Below are 15,591 nucleotides of genomic sequence, written 5' to 3'. Positions count from 1 at the left end.
GCAGCCCTGCCACCCGCCTGAGGGCCCACTCCACTTGCTGGCCGTCCAGCTCCGCCACACCCACTGCCCACCCTCCCACCGCCCAACTCTGCCCGCCCACACTCACTGCTGCTAGCCCTCCCTCTGGCCGGCTGCCACCTACCTGGGGCTCTGAGCTACTTGCTCTTCCTTCTTAGATTGAACAGGAGCGTCTGGATAAGGTGTGGCCCAAGCTGAGGGTCCTGGCCCGATCGTCCCCCACCGACAAGCACACTCTGGTCAAAGGTAATGGAACCTCAGGCCTGCACACAGTGCAGCCAGAGGGCTCAGGGTCTACCTCGGACTCAAGGGCCTCTGCTCATGACCAGCTGCTGCCACAGACTACTCCCTTCCTATGCCTCAGTTTTTCCAACAGGAAAATGGGTGTCAGAGGCCAACATGCCAGGCCAGCCTTCCCTGATAACAAACGGTTGGCATTGCTTGGTAGAGGCTGTGGTCTCCTCTGAGCAGAAACCTGAGCCCCAGCGCACACTCCTGGGCCTGGGGCCTCCATGCAAACCCCACCTGTGTGGAAGCTCTGGGGTGGGTGTGGGTAGAGGGGCCAGAGTTGCCCCCAGTAGCGCCCCGACCAGCCACAGGGCAACTGGCAGCCCCACTCTGTACCCCAGGCATCATCGACAGCACCAGTGGTGACCAGCGACAGGTGGTGGCCGTAACCGGGGATGGCACGAATGATGGGCCTGCCCTCAAGAAGGCAGACGTGGGCTTCGCCATGGTAAGGGGCATGGGGAGTTACATCCCTGGCAGCCAAGTACCTTCCTCTCCAGGGCTCCCTTCCTGGGCTCTGCCAGGCAGTCCAAGATGCTCAGAGGTTGGGAGAGGACTGAGAACTTGTAGCTCATGCTGACGCCCTGGGTTCAATCCTGGCACTGCTCAAAACTGCAACCAAACACAGTGGTTGGAGCAGTAGGACAGGGTACAGCAGTTGCCTGGCATGTCGCCGACCCTGCTTTGATCCCTGACACCACAGAATCCCCTGATAACCATGAGGAGTCATTCCTGAGCACAGAACCAAGAGTAAGACCTGAGCACCAGTGAGTGTGACCCCCAAATTCAAAATATATTTTGGGTGCCATTGGGGCTGGTCCCTTTGCGGTTGCCTCACCCCAGCCTAGTGCAGTTGAAGTATTGTCACCCCAAGTGGGACAGGTGATGCCCCAAATCAATTCACCTCTGACCGCTCTGCTGTGCACAGAAGCAGTTCCTGGTTATCTTGGATAATTGCTCAGGACCACGCCTGGCCGTGTGGGGCGGGGATGTTCCAGGGCTAAACTCACAGCCTGGCCCATGCCGAGCATGTGCTCCATGACTTGAGTCACATCTCTGACCACCACGGAGCTGGTTTGGTCGTCCAGCCCTGGCACTCTGTAGGGCACTGTGCTCAGCTGCTGAAGGGGGAAACAGCCTGCTCTGCTCCCCATGGACTGAAATGGGGCGCCTTTCACTCAGCCTTGTTTAACGCAGCCAGTCCTTTCCAGAACCGAACACAGTGGGGTAGGGAGAGGCTGCAAAGAGCAAAGACAGGGTGCTCCAAACCCAGGGCTGAGACAGGCAGTGGCCATGGGGCACGGGTGGGTCTTTGCTGCAAAGTCCCCTCCCTCTGACAGCAGACAGGAGTGGAGAGTGTGACTAAGACTGGGATGGAGGGGTGGCAGGAAGCCAGGGAAGGGGTCTCCAGGCATGTGTGCATTCCCCAGGGCATCGCGGGCACCGACGTGGCCAAGGAGGCCTCGGACATCATCCTCACCGATGACAACTTCAGCAGCATCGTCAAAGCAGTGATGTGGGGCCGCAACGTCTACGACAGCATCTCCAAGTTCCTGCAGTTCCAGCTGACGGTCAACGTGGTGGCTGTGATCGTGGCCTTCACAGGCGCCTGCATCACGCAGGTGGGCGCGGTGGCCGCCGTGAGGTCAACTCCGGGCTGCCTCCCAGTTTGGAGTGAGTGGGAAGCTCTGGGGGGAGTCCAAAGCTGGGGCTGAGGGGCTCTCCCGAGGGCCAGAATGAGAGTAGGGTGTCCGCTCTGCATGTCCCCCACCTTGCGAGAGCGCCATCAGGGCGTGGCCTCACCCGAGTTCCAGGGCATTTCCATCTCCCCAACTGGAAAGCCAGCCCCAGCCCCACCTCCGAAGCAACAGAGCTGATCCACATCTGGTGCGCCCTGCCTGGGGTTGGAGACAGTCGCCCACAGGGCGCTTGGGTTCCTGGGGGTGACCCTGGCCATGTGTGCCCCGAGGCTGGCCAGCCCCGTTCCTGACAGCGCGGGCTCCACACCCTGTAGGACTCGCCTCTCAAAGCTGTGCAGATGCTGTGGGTGAACCTCATCATGGACACGTTCGCCTCACTGGCCCTGGCCACCGAGCCGCCCACCGAGGCGCTGCTGCTGCGAAAGCCATACGGGCGGGACCAGCCGCTCATCTCCCGCACCATGATGAAGAACATTGTGGGCCATGCCGCCTACCAGCTCACCATCATCTTCACGCTGCTCTTCGTGGGTATGTCCCAGACACCGGCTTCAGGAGCCCAACCCTTCGAGGACCCCGCCCTCCCTCCCCAAGGCCCTCTCTCTGTGTGTCTGCAGCCCCATCCATCGAGTTACACCCCACATTTCTCCAGGAGACACTGAGCACAATGCTCAGCCAGAAGTGGGGGGACAGAAAAGGGTGAAGGGAAGGCAGAGAAGAGGGGCTGGGGGAGGCCAGTGAGCAGGCCCCTTGCTTCTGGAGAGCCTTCTGTGTCCTGCCTAGCCTCTGAGGACTGTTCCTTGATTCTGGGCTTCTGAGTTGCAGGTGTGTGGGTTTGTGGCCCCTGTTGTGGGCACCCTTGGACTGCAGGAGGCACGGGGTGCCATTGCCAGCCACTGGGACTGCTGGCCCAGCCAGGCCACTCAGGTGCCCAGAACCAGCTGACCTCCTTGCTTTCCCCGCCCTTGGACTGGGGGCACTGGTGGCGGCCTGGCGAGATGGTGGCCGCAGCCTGATGCCCCGGGCTTGCAGGGGAGCTGTTCTTTGACATCGACAGTGGGAGGAATGCACCGCTGCATTCGCCGCCATCCGAGCATTACACCATCATCTTCAACACCTTCGTGCTGATGCAGCTCTTCAACGAGATCAATGCACGCAAGATCCATGGAGAGCGCAACGTCTTCCGTGGCGTCTTCAGCAACCCCATCTTCTGCGGCATTGTTCTGGGCACCTTTGCCATCCAGGTGGGCTGCCCATGCTCCCAAAGCTTCTCTGGAGATGTCCCGTTACCGTGCTGCCCCTGTTCCTCTCAGTTCCCAGAGGGGGGCTGCTAGGACATGGGGTACCAAGAAGCACATGGCAGGTGGCATTGGAGACAGGGGGGCTTCAGTGAGGACTGCGAGGCAGGCCGAGGGCTTGTGAGGCTGGAGAGTTCCAGGGCTGGGGACAGTGGCCTGGAGGTCGGGTGCACTGAGCCAAGGAGAAGGGGCTCAGGCTGTGGGTCCTTCCCCTCCCCCCACAGATCATCATCGTCCAGTTTGGCGGGAAGCCTTTCAGCTGCTCCCCGCTGTCCACGGAGCAGTGGCTCTGGTGTCTGTTCGTTGGTATTGGGGAGCTGCTCTGGGGTCAGGTGAGTGTTGGCCTTGTGACAGCTCTGTGGACATGCCAGGCGCAAGGCTCCAACTGACAGTTGTCACCCCCACCCTGGTTGTCGCCTGGAGTCCCTGTACTTTCATGGTGTCCATGCACAGCTCTTTGAGTTGTGACATCAGTGGCAGAGCCAGCTTAAGCCATGTGAGCAGGATGAAGTCTTCATCCTTTTTTGTCTCCACTGAAATCCCCTTGGATGTCCTGCTCCGGAACCATCAATAACTCATCACCCCTTTCTGCCACTTCCATTGTATCCTTCTAGATCTTTCCAGCCCAGCCTGCACTGAACTGCCCCCAGTCAGAATCCACCAATACTCCATCTTCCCTCTGAGGCACAGCCACGTGCTGTCTGTGGTCACCTGCCAGGGACCATGAGCTTGATCCTTGACTAGCTTCACAGCCATATCTGTCTTGGTCCCCGCATGGCCGTTTCTCCTCCAGCTGTCACCCTCCCATCATTACTTCTTGCCTCCCAGGTCACAATACGTGGCCCTTGGCTAGGCGAGGCTACTGATGAACCTCTGATGTTCTGACTGCCCCCTGCTGGCCACTGCCGGGACTCCCGCAGTCTCTTTCCTTGGCGCCCCCTATGGGCTCCATGGCTTATCCCCAACTCCCAGGGTGCTTTGCTCCAAGTTCCTTCTGGTGCTTCGGGAATTTAGCCATGACTCTGGCGATATCCTCCTGTCCTTCCCTCCCAATCACTCCCATCTCACTCTGTCCCTGAATGTCCTTCTGGAAGCTTTCTTCTCTCAGGCACCTGGGACAGCACATGTGCTGTCACCTCTCATCCTGTCCCTCCCGTGCTGACAGCAGGCTGCACAGCCTAGCCCTCAGCCAGCCGGCCACAGCCCTGCCTCTGCTAATAGGCACCGGCAGCCCAGCCCAGCCCGGCCAGGCTTTACCCACGAGCCCTCCAGGCTGCGACCTGCTGCCCGTGAGCCAGGTGGCCTCAGCCTGCACCAGACGGAACTTCGGGGGCTGCCCTAGGAAAAGGGCCTTGTGGGAATGGGACATACAGATCCACCTTCCCTTCCAGCTCATCACCGCATTGCCGTAGGTGCACCCTGTCACCCATCGAGTTCAGCCTCGCCTGGCCGCTTCCTGTGTGTAGCAATAAAGTATCTTTGACGATAGTTTGTGCGTTGTTTCCGGGTGCCCTGGGCCACTGACACTCTCCAGACGTCAGGCCCTCGCTTACGGGTCAGCTCATGTGCCCGATACTGGCAGTGGGGGGCCTGAGAACCTACGTGGAATGGCCGTGCAAGCCCCTCTCTTCTGTGCGAAGGATTACAGGTCTACAAGACAACTTCCCCTGTCTGGGCCCTATCTGGCCCCTTGCTCCCTTTCCAAACTCAGCCTCAAGGCCCTGGAAATCCCCCTTCTGTAAGCCAACAAACAGAAAGCGTCCCCCAACTTTTATCCATGGCTGATCCCTCCACCCCACTTCACCCTGCATTATCCAGCCTCCCCCCCTGCTCCCTCCAGACAACATCACGAAGACCTTTCTAGACTCACTGAAAATTGCTCTACTCACACTCGCAGTTTGGGACAGCCAAACAAGGACTGTATTTATTTTTATTTGGTTTTGGGGCCATACCTGATGCTTCCTCCTGGCTCTGTGCTCAGGGGTCACTCCTGGTGGGGGTTGGGGGACTATACGGGATACCAGGGATTGAACTGGGGTTTGCTTTGTGCAAAGCACGCACACTGCAGGCTGTGCTATTGCTCTGGGAGAATTGGGGTGGGGGTGGCCTGAGGAAGGGCGGGATCTAGACAGCTGCCCCAGTCACATGCGTCCCTATTGGTGACACCATCCACAGTCCTCAGATCAAGGGCTATGGAAGGCCCCCCAAAAATTCATCTGTCCACTGAGAGTGCTCCTAGGCCAGGCATGTCCTGCACACCATCTGGGTCCTACGGGCCCACATCATCACTGCCCAGGGCCCATGTAGCCCTGAAACACAGAGAGGAATGGCCACTGCATTCTGTGTGCCAGCACCTAGGGACCATGGCCATGACGGGTGGTGGGGATGAGCCTCTCCTGACTCTACCCACATCCTGTGCCTCTGCCCAGGTCATTGCCACCATCCCCAGCAGCCAGATCAAGTGCCTGAAGGAAGCGGGGCATGGGCCAGGCAAGGACGACATGCTGGATGAGGAGCTGGCGGAGGGCGAGGAGGAGATTGACCATGCTGAGCGCGAGCTGCGCAGAGGCCAGATCCTCTGGTTCCGGGGCCTCAACCGCATCCAGACGCAGGTAGGCTGCCTATACGGAGACACCCCAATCCCCACCCCCACCCCTCACGGGGAGGTGCCTCTGAACAGGAGCGGCAGAGGGTCAGGTGCAGGGCCCTCTGCTGGCCTCCTCCTGCTGGGCCTCCTGACCCAGTGGCAGGAAGTGGCCCTCGGGACTCCTTGCCCGTTTCTACTGGCTCTGGTGAGCTCCCGATCATGGGGTGCTCCAGTGGCTGCTGTGGCAAGATTTTGCTTGGGAAATGGATTCAAGTGCTAGGGTCAGTCCTTCTCACCGTCTAAACCTCTGGCTTCCGGCAGTGCAGCCAGGGGCCACGGCCCCCCTGCCAGAGCACCTCCTGGCTTCACTCTCTGCCCCCAATTCTTCTCAGCCCACTGCCTTGCCAGAACATTCCATCCTCACTCTCCGTATGCCTTTGGGCCTGTCCTGTTCGCTGCTAGGCTGGGCCAACCCCGCACGTCCCTCTGCTTCCTCACGTGCGGGCGGCTCTGCTGTTCCCTCCCAGCTCACGGCCTGCGGCTCCCCTTTGCTTGCCTGGCGTCCTGCCCTCCCTCCACACCCTTTCTGCTCCGGTAAAGAGCCCATAGTGGCCAGGGTGCTGGGCCTAGCTGGGCAGGGGAGCCAGTGATGGCCACCAGCTTCAAGTCCCTCCATCCTTCCCACCTCCTGCACCTGGCAAGGAACCCCGACTCCTGCGCTGTCACTGCCCAAACAGTAGCTGGGAGCCAGCCCAGGCCATTCCCTGTGTCCCTACGCACCTGACACAGCCACATGCCCACATGGGCTCCCCTCACAGCCCTATCCAGGTGCCGCTGCCTCAGCTCACTGCTGCCCCCTGCAGCCTGCTTGTGGTATGGCTCGGCTCAGGGTTACCAGTGCTTCTTCCCCCCCCAACCCCCCCCCCCCGCCCCGGGATGCCTGAGAAGTCTGCGGCCAGGGCTTTGGGACGCCCTTCAGACCTCCCCAGCCACAGCCCCAGGCGCCAGCCCCCATGTTCCCACCTACCCCAAAGCCTTTGTCCAGTTTGGTCCCTTGAGGTACCCATGTCACCTGTCTCCATGCAGAAGAAGCATTCCTGGTCCCTATCAGCCTGATACCCACATCCCAAGTCTGTGCTCTTAGCCTCAGGTGGAGCAGGAAGACCAGGGACACTCCCAAGCTGCACGAGGAGCTTGGAGTCCCACCAGGCTGCCCCCAGAAAACTAAACTTTGTCTTTTGTTGCTCCTCTTGGAAGGCTGGGGGGCAGGGCTTTATCCCTCTGCTGGCCTGTTTGCTTCCAGGGGTGCACCCTAAGGTGGAGGGAGCTGTTCTAGTATCCCTGCCCACCTCTGGTGATGGAGCACCCCTGTGTGCTCACAGGGACACTGGATTCCCCACCACTTCCACTGCCCACATGGATTCGAGGACATGGGGCCCGCCTCCCACCCCCGCTCAGGGCTCACATGTCCTCTCTGAATGCCCCATCTCTGGGACAGTGACAGTGTCCCATCGGCTTCACAACAAAAGTCAGGAACACTGAACCTGTCTGAACGCGAGGGTTTTCTGAGCATATGTTCCTTTCCAATCAAAACACGGACTTGAAAAGGGCAAATAAAGCCCCCAAAGGCTCCCACATTATCTGTGCACCCCGCCCCCTTCTAGAGAAATATTTGGTCTCTAGGCAGCGCCCTAGACTTCTCGCTCCTCAGGCCAGCACCTAGTCCCCTGGGTCACAGACACTGCTGATGGGGTACCTGTGGAGGCAACCCCACCCCACAGACTAGTAACCAGTTCGTCACTGCTGCCCACGCTGTCGGCAAACCCACGTCCCTGCTGCGCGGCCGTCCCATCCGTATGGCTTCGGCCACTGGGCTTGGGGGCGTCTGGGGAGGGGGTGTCAAGCGTTGTATGCAGGTGTCCCTCAAGGCCAGGAAAGCTCTTCCCTTCCTTTGTCACCCACGAGCTGGAGGATGTCCATCTGGGACATCATGGCCAGGGCCGTCCCTGTAACGCGGCAGAGCTCAGGCGAGGTGTGGGGGCTGAAAGGGGCTAGAGCCTGGCCTGGCAATGCCGTCCATCTTCATCTTGGTTTGGGGGCTCTGAACACTCCAAGGAACCAGGCCCCAGAGCAGGAACAGCATGTGGCTCCTGCTTCCTGCTGAGACCCCCATGGCCAATAATGCCTTCTTAGAGGAAACCTCAAAGAGGACCACTGGCTCCCACAGCAGGCGGCCACCAGAGTCTCTGCCCAGTTCCTTGGGTCTGATTCATCCCCTTATCCTGGCCTCTTATGCCAGTGGTGGCCTCAGGAGGTGTTTGGGGCTCTCTTCGCGTTCTTGTCTCCTGAGGATCCACTTCCCCTTTGACCCCCTTCAAATGGGATAGGGGTCCCAAAAGCGACCGCCAGGCCAGAGAGTCAGTACAGAGGTCAAGGGCAAGCCCAATTCTATCTCAGCACTACATTTGGGTCCCTAAGCACCTCCAGGAATGATCTCAAGCGCAGAATTAGGAGTAAGTCCTGACCAGTGCCAGGCGTAGCATTGAAAGACAGAGAGAGAGACATAAAGAGGGAGGGAAGGAGGACAGGGGATGACATGCTTGCCTTGCATGCAGCTGAACCCTGTTTGATCCCCGGCATCCCATATGGTCCCCTGAGCACCAGCAGGGCCTACTCCCAAGCACAGAGCCATGAATAGCCCCAAGGGCCACTGGGTGTGGCCCATAAGGCAAAAATCAAGAATGTCTGCTGCCCCTGTACCCCACAGGGCTGTGGGAGGTGCTTTGGGGGACCCCTTCCCCCTCGATGAGGAGTCTCATGGGCTGCATTGGGATGGATGAGCTGGGGGAGGGGACCACCAAGGAGCAGAGTCTCCGTCCATCTTTCTAACGGGGGCGTGTCCTGTCCCTCAGGCGTGCCAGGGCAGCCAACAGGTTGACCAGTCCTGACCCAACTCAGGTATTTGTCTGAGTGCCCCGCCATGGGCCACACCATGCAGGGCAGTGCGGGGACATTGCTAACTGTGTGCCGTGTACCCCAGCTAACCCCTGCTGCCGCCCTCAACGGCCATGCCCAGCCCCACGCTGCCCAGAGAGCGTTGGGGTGGCCCGAGGCTGCTGGCGCTGCCCACCTGCACCCAGGATGGCCCCTCGAGGGGACAGCTGTGCAAGCCAACCTTTATCTCATTTTCTCTCCCACAGATGGAGGTAGTGAGTACCTTCAAGAGAAGCGGTTCATTTCAGGGCGCTGTGCGCCGCCGGTCCTCGGTCCTCAGCCAGCTCCATGACGTAACCAATCTTTCTAGCCCTCCTCCCGTAATTCTCTCTGCTGCCAATCCCACCAGTGCCGCTGGCAGTGAGTCTTGACTTCCCTTTGCTCTTAAATGGCCTCTGGGTGGGGAAGAGTCGCCCCCGCCCGAATCTTCCTTCTCTTTTTTCCAGTCTCGCTCCCTCCGCTCGCTCGTGGCCCTGTGCAGCCCCCTCCCAGATGGTGTGTCTCTCCAAAGCCATAGTCTCCGATGACATGTTGTCCCCTCGCCAGCACGGCTCCCATCCTGCTCTCTATCCTGTGTCGTGCTCACTGAGCACGCCTGTCGCTGGGGTTCTTTCCTTCACCTTGTGTGCCGTTCCAAGGGTTCTTCCGGTGCTGCCTGGGGCCGGAACCGGGTGTGTGCAGGCGGGCAACCAGGTGTGCGTGGGTTCAGGGCGCCTTCGGGGGGCAGAAGGGGAGGCAAGTGCCTGATCTCCATCCTTTGCAGCAGAGAAACGCGGCCGCCGTCCACTGGGGAATTCCAGCAGCTTCTGAAACTTGCCCTGAGGTGGCTCCCAAAGTCAGCAGGTCCCCAGGGTGTGTGTTGTCCCAAGACAGGGCGTTAGAGGGGACCCATCCTCCTGGGCTGAACGCAGAGCACGGTGCATGTTCCTGGGGCCCCTGCTGGCACTACGCCACTTCCTCCGCTCTTTCCAAACAGGTCTCAGGACCGAAGGTCTGCACCTGACCTGTCCCACACCGCTTTCTCCTTCTCCAAGAAGTGGGGCAGGGGCTGGCCCCTCTGCCCTGGGTTGGGAGCAAGGTGACTTTGTCAAGAAAGCCTGGGGGCTGTCCCAGAGATCTAGAAGCTTCCCTACTGCCCCCCCATCTCTTCACGAAGACCAAGGGGAAAGTTATAGGCTGCCCCAGAGCGAGGGATCCAGAGAGCACATGGACAGCTGCCCACGGCCCTGCTTCTACCTCTTTCCTTTCCTTTCAGTGAGCTGGCAGCTCCCATCTCCGAGAAGGCCCCGCCCTGGACTCTGCCAAGTGCTTTTTGTGTGATTTCTTCTTCCCCCTTTTTCTTTTCATCTTGTCTTCTTATTCGTCGTCTTCTTGTTTTTTTTTTTTTTTTTTTAGGAACTGGTGAGAGGTCCCCAGTAGGGCGTGCCCCTCCCTCTTGGTTTAAGCGGTCCTTTAGGGAAGGGGTGAGGCTGCCGTGTCCCCTGCGCCTTCACCCCAGGCCATTCCCCCACCAGCCCACCGTACACTCACTGGGTGTCCCCCAGCTTTGGGTCACAGCACCGCAGAGGTCTGCAGGAGGTCCCAGTCAAGAATGTCCCAAGCACCCCCACCCCAGGAACAAAGAAAAATGAGGGACGTGGATCTACCCCTCCTCCTTTTCTTTGCCATCTGTCTCTCTGCACTTCCTGTCTGTCTGTCTCTCCATCTGACCATTCAGTGACTTGGGGAAAAGGTGGCTGACACAGCCCCCACTCTGCCTGATCCCCCCCAGCTCTGACGTGTCCTGTCCAGGACCAACAAAGGTCTTGTTGGCTGCATTCTTCCCCCACACCCCCTATGTCCCACTCTGGGAAGCCTCTCTCTCCTTCCTCGCTTCCTAGCCATCTGTCCCTGCACCTCCAGGAGCAAGTGGTGCGGTAAGTACCAGGGCACATGTCCCGAGCCTCGCCAGGACCCAGCCGTGAAATCAGGGTTCCCAGGGAGTAGCCACTCAGAGCTGCGAGAACCCTGAGCAGTCACTGGCGCCCCCATTTGCACGGACAAATTGGGGAGGCTGGGCTCACCCCTGGCCTGCCCCCTGCAGGGAGAAGGTCAGGGCAGAGTGCCCAGCATTGTGCAGAAGCAGCTGGAAATGGAGGCACCATGACCCCTTGATACTGCCCTAGGTGAAAGCCCTGTGTGCCCGGGAGCTGGTGAGCCAGTGCTCCTAGTCCCACCTGGGTCCTGCTGAGAACCTCACCTCTCTAGGCCAGAGACCCACAAAGCCTTAATGCCAGGACATTGGCTTGTGGGGAGAACGGAGCCCAGCGGGCACCGTGACACAGTGCTCTGAGGCTCCACGGGCCACATGTGTGTGTGCCCCACCTTTCATGGCGACTCTGAACCCCCAGGCCTCCTCTGCCATGTCCATGCATGTGCCTTTGCCATTCCCACCACTGTACCCAGTTTCGGGCTTTCTTCCATCACTCTGCCTGGTCCCCGCCCCTGGTCACCACCTAACTTCCTGGGTTTGGGGACATGAGAAGTCCCGCCCCCGACTGGTGTGTCAGCCAGCCTGGGTTCGAACCGCATACACAAAAATTATGAACTCAGCTTCCCTCCTCCCAGCTGGGTGTCGGGACCCCAGGATGCAGCCAGCCACAGGCTTCTGTTCAGTTCACCAATATGCACTGGGCAGGCGCTGAGCTGCCGGCCAAAGGGGTGGCGCAGGTGGGGTGGGGTGGGGCGCTTCACTGGCAATGCGAAGTCCTTGCATCCACCATGGCCGAACTGGGTCAGGCGGGCTCTGTGGCCCTGTACGTGATGCTGCTGTTCCGGCCTTTCAGCCCATGGCGGGTGAGGCGCCTTTCTCGGTTCTCAGCAGCACTGGCCATTTGGGGGGACTCTGACCCTGCACACACTTGGACAGTGGCCATAGGCCTGGCCCTGAAGCAGAAGCAGGACACCCTGGAGGCACCTACAACCTGGAGGAGAGCCCAGGCCTCAGGTGGGATCACCCCACCCGGATCCTCTTTAGTCTCAGAGCACCAAAAGGCCCGCTGGGCAGGGCAGAGTCCTGCCATGTCCCACTGCACACAGCAGATCTGTCACGGCTGCCAACCAGTCCCATGATGAGAAGAGGGAACCTCGTTCATTGCCCCAGTTTTCAGGCACCTTCGAGCCCTTGGAAACACCTTGTGGCCCTTTCAGATCAGGAGTCATACCCCAAGGGTCCCCTGGGCCGCTGTCTTGAGAACGTGTTAGAGTGATGCCTGGGCTGGGGTTGGGGCTAGGCCGGAGGCTGTGGAGCTCCAAGGGGGGCAAAGGGGGTGACTGCTTTGGTGTTCTGAATCTGCAGCGAGATAGAGGTGCAAGGAGGATTTGGTGGGGTTCTGGCCGCGTGGTGTTCCGGAGCCTTCGCTTTGTTTGCTCTGCTCTACTTGCCCGCACTCTTCTCTGCCTTCTAGGGGGCTCTACCTCTGGCCCCGCTTCCCTCCCTGTCCTGGCCCTTCTTCACCCCACCTGCCTCGCAGACTTGAGTGATAAAGGCCAGGGAAAGTGCAGAGCACTGCACTATTGGCCACACCCTTCACCCTTCTGTGGGCCCTCTATCATTGCCCAGGGGCCCAATGCCAGCCCTGCCATCCCAAATTTGGGATTGTTGGCTCTTGGGGGTCTGGAGTCAGGGTATAGGCGAAGGCAGGCCTGGGCTGACCTGGCGGCAGCAGGGAGGTGAGCTGAGACCAGACTCCCCAGAAGATAAGAGGGCAGGGCCATAGGTACCCTGGGAATGGGCACTACTTGCATAGAACTCAGGGCCTGAAACAGGGAGTGGGTAAAAGGGAGCCCAGGCAGTGTGGGTGGGCCTTGTGGGTGGCACCTTTCTGCTAGCCATCTGTCAAGTTGTCTGAGAGCCCCAGGGACCCATCAGGGGCCTTCTGTGGGACAGTGAAAGGGAATAGACAGGTTAGGGGTGGAGGTGACATGTGTTGCGGAGATTTGGAGTGCTAGAGGAGACACTATCAAGGCTGGTTCAGCAGAGGAATAGCCGGTGCAAAGGTCCTAAGGTGCAGAGAGGGCCAAGAGAATGACGTCAAGGGAAAGAGGAGTGGGGGAGGCACAGTGTGGGTGGAGGGGACACAAGGCGGCCTGGGTTTTGTTCACAGGGGTTACTCAGGATGCTATGCTGAGAGCAGGGGCCAGGGAGGCGCATGTGAAGGGTGATAGCAAACATCTGTCAGGGCTGAGGAGGGTCAGGAGGTGGCATGGGAGTGGCTGGACAGAAGGTGTGGGGGTCAGCAGGACATGGAGAACAGGAGAGAGGAAGGGGTGCGCACAGGCCCCATGAGTGGAAAACAATGAGGAGCTGCAGGGCCACACAGTGGAGGAGAGCAGGATGGGAGTTTAGGGCCTTCAGACAGCCTCCCCAGTGCCCACCTGCCATAGGCCACCAGCGGACTCAGAGGCTGCCTCAGGAAGCTGCACGAGCACAGACTGCTGGCACATTCTCCTGGACTCTGTCCAGGGGGTTGTGCATCTCGAGGCCCTGGGACAGGCAAGGAGGGCCCCAGTGTAAAATGTCAACAGATGGGCCCTGGGGATAAGGAAGAGCCCTGCTGGCCTTTGCCTCCCATCTGTACAGGGATCATCTGGAAGAAGCCTGCGTCATCGGTTTGCTGAGTCCTGAGGTGGGGAGAGGGGGCAGGCGCTGGGAAAAGCTGGGCCTGGATGGCTCTTCAGTGTTCCCTGTTAGGACTGGGGCCCGAGCTGGCCCTGCCGCAGACTTCCTGCTGTGAACCGTCAGAGTTCCCTAAGAGCAGACCCTGAGCCCTGTCCTCACGCCCGGGCCTCTGGGGACTGAGGCCCATGTTTCACACACATGACTTGCTGCAGGCTGGGTCACCTTCACTTGTGACCCAAGATGACAAGCAGCACCTTTTTTTTTCCTTTTTGAGTCACACCCAGTGATGCTCAGGGGTTACTCCTGGCTCTGCACTCGGGAATTACTCCTGGCGGTGCTCAGGGGACCATATGGGATGCTGGGAATTGAACCCGGGTCGACCGCGTGCAAGGCAAACGCCCTACCCGCTGTGCTATCGCTCCAGCCCCCAAGCAGAACCTTGAGAGCCCCAGCAACAGACAACTAAAGGGGAGCTCCTTCCTTGCATGCCCCCTACTTTGTGCGGTAACCAGGCGAACTCAGAACCCACACTGGAGGCAGAGGGGAGACACAACAAGTGAGCGGGCGGGTGGTGAGCAGTGAGAGGTGAGCGGGTGAGAGGGTGGATGGTGGGTGGTGAGTCGGTAGGTTGTGGGCGGCGAGTACTGGGAGGTGAGCAGGTGAGAGAATGGGCAGTGGGCGGTGAGCACTGGGAGATGAACAGGTGAGAGGGTGGGCAGTGGGCAGTGAGTGGGTGGGTGGTGGGTGGTGAGTGGGTGAGGGGATGGGTAAGTGGATGGGTGAGGGGTGAGCGGTGAGCAGGTTGGTGGGTGAGCAGGTAGGCGGTGAGTAGTGAGCAGTGGGAGGTGGGCAGTGAGCAGGTAAGCGGTGAGCTGCTAAGTGGGTAGGCAGGTGAGTGGGTGGTGGTCAGCAGGTGGGCAGGTGAGTAGTGAGCAGGTGAGCGGCCAGTGAGCGGGTGAGAAGGTGGGCAGGTGAGCGGGTGGGTGGATGATGAGTATGTGGACAGATGAACCTTGATGCACCCAACCCTGCATGAGGTCCTGAAGGAACTTTCCAGGCCTGGACGTAGGGAATTCAGCTCACCTGGCCCAAAGATGTGCCCCACATGCAAAGCAGAGAGCCAGCTGGGTGAGGGCTACGCCCAGGACAGGAGCTGGAGCAGCCTGTCTTAATCCTGGGCTTGGAAGGGGATGTCTAGGGACTCCCCCAGGTTTCTGACCCAAATGACGAGACAGCCTTACAACATCTGCAAAGAACTCATTACAAAGGCCAAACACTCTGGCTATATAGGGGACAGTCTGGGGGACCCGCCAGTCACTCACACCACAGAAGAGCAGCCCCAAGTTCAGAGAAAATTCTCCCCATGCTTAAGACAGGAAATGATAAAATCCTTCCGGAAAAATGGAGCACCTGGCCCAGCACTCAGAGCAGGTAGGGCAGCTGCCAGTCCCCTAGTCCCGCTCCCCGCACCCCCAGGCTGAGGAACAGGAGCAGCTCCCCCATGACTGGCATCTAGAAGCAGGTGGAAGGTCAGGCCATGGCCAGAGAGCGAGAGAGAAGACGTTGATACTGAGGCAGGAGGCAGTGGGCCAGGACATGAGGGTACTGGCTTTGGGAGTATACTCCGGAGCCAGGCGACTTTCCGATGGGGGTGTGGGGAGGACTCTTGTGCCAGTGCTCATGGTCTCTGGCAAGAATCACACAGGAGAAAGGAGTTGGGGAAGCAGCACAGCCAGGCAGAAGTTTCCAGAAATAATGGTTGTGTCCAGGGCCTCTGCAGGGCCCCATGTGATACAGACATGGCTGCCAGGTTTAGGGGCCAGGGAGACTGGTATCCAGATGGGAGTGTGCACAGCGGGGCCTGGCTGAGCCCTGGAGGGGCCACCAGGTACCCTTAGCCTAGGCACTTTCCAGGAGAGAAGGGAAGAGCAGAGTGGGGAGTCCCTGCACCCCGACCATCACTGAGCACCAGTATCCACCCAGATCAGCCTTGGGAACCCCTGCCTTGCCAGGGGAAACCTCAGAAACTGAGGCCCAAAGCAGAAACCA

At 59.7% G+C, this 15,591-nt stretch overlaps 1 protein-coding gene across 5 annotated transcripts in view; it reads left to right on the top strand.

The window, feature by feature from the left end:
• ATP2B3 (ATPase plasma membrane Ca2+ transporting 3) overlaps positions 1-15,591 on the top strand; it is a 39,823-nt gene that overhangs the window by 21,816 nt on the left and 2,416 nt on the right. For 2 of the 5 annotated variants that reach the window (XM_055120116.1, XM_055120115.1), the window contains 8 exons: positions 177-264; positions 648-754; positions 1,737-1,928; positions 2,321-2,534; positions 3,036-3,247; positions 3,526-3,633; positions 5,731-5,913; positions 9,089-9,242. In XM_055120116.1, coding sequence (XP_054976091.1) covers positions 177-264; positions 648-754; positions 1,737-1,928; positions 2,321-2,534; positions 3,036-3,247; positions 3,526-3,633; positions 5,731-5,913; positions 9,089-9,242 — 1,258 coding nt within the window. Of the gene's footprint in view, positions 1-176; positions 265-647; positions 755-1,736; positions 1,929-2,320; positions 2,535-3,035; positions 3,248-3,525; positions 3,634-4,692; positions 4,768-5,730; positions 5,914-9,088; positions 9,243-15,591 lie in introns of those variants that run through there. The other 3 variants (XM_055120114.1, XM_055120113.1, XM_055120117.1) reach the window with 2 other exon arrangements.

The sequence above is a fragment of the Sorex araneus genome, chromosome X, assembly GCF_027595985.1.
Source record: "Sorex araneus isolate mSorAra2 chromosome X, mSorAra2.pri, whole genome shotgun sequence".
Taxonomy (NCBI): domain Eukaryota; kingdom Metazoa; phylum Chordata; class Mammalia; order Eulipotyphla; family Soricidae; genus Sorex; species Sorex araneus.
Note: the sequence above shows the minus strand (reverse complement) of the source record. Positions and strands in the feature narration are given on the sequence as shown.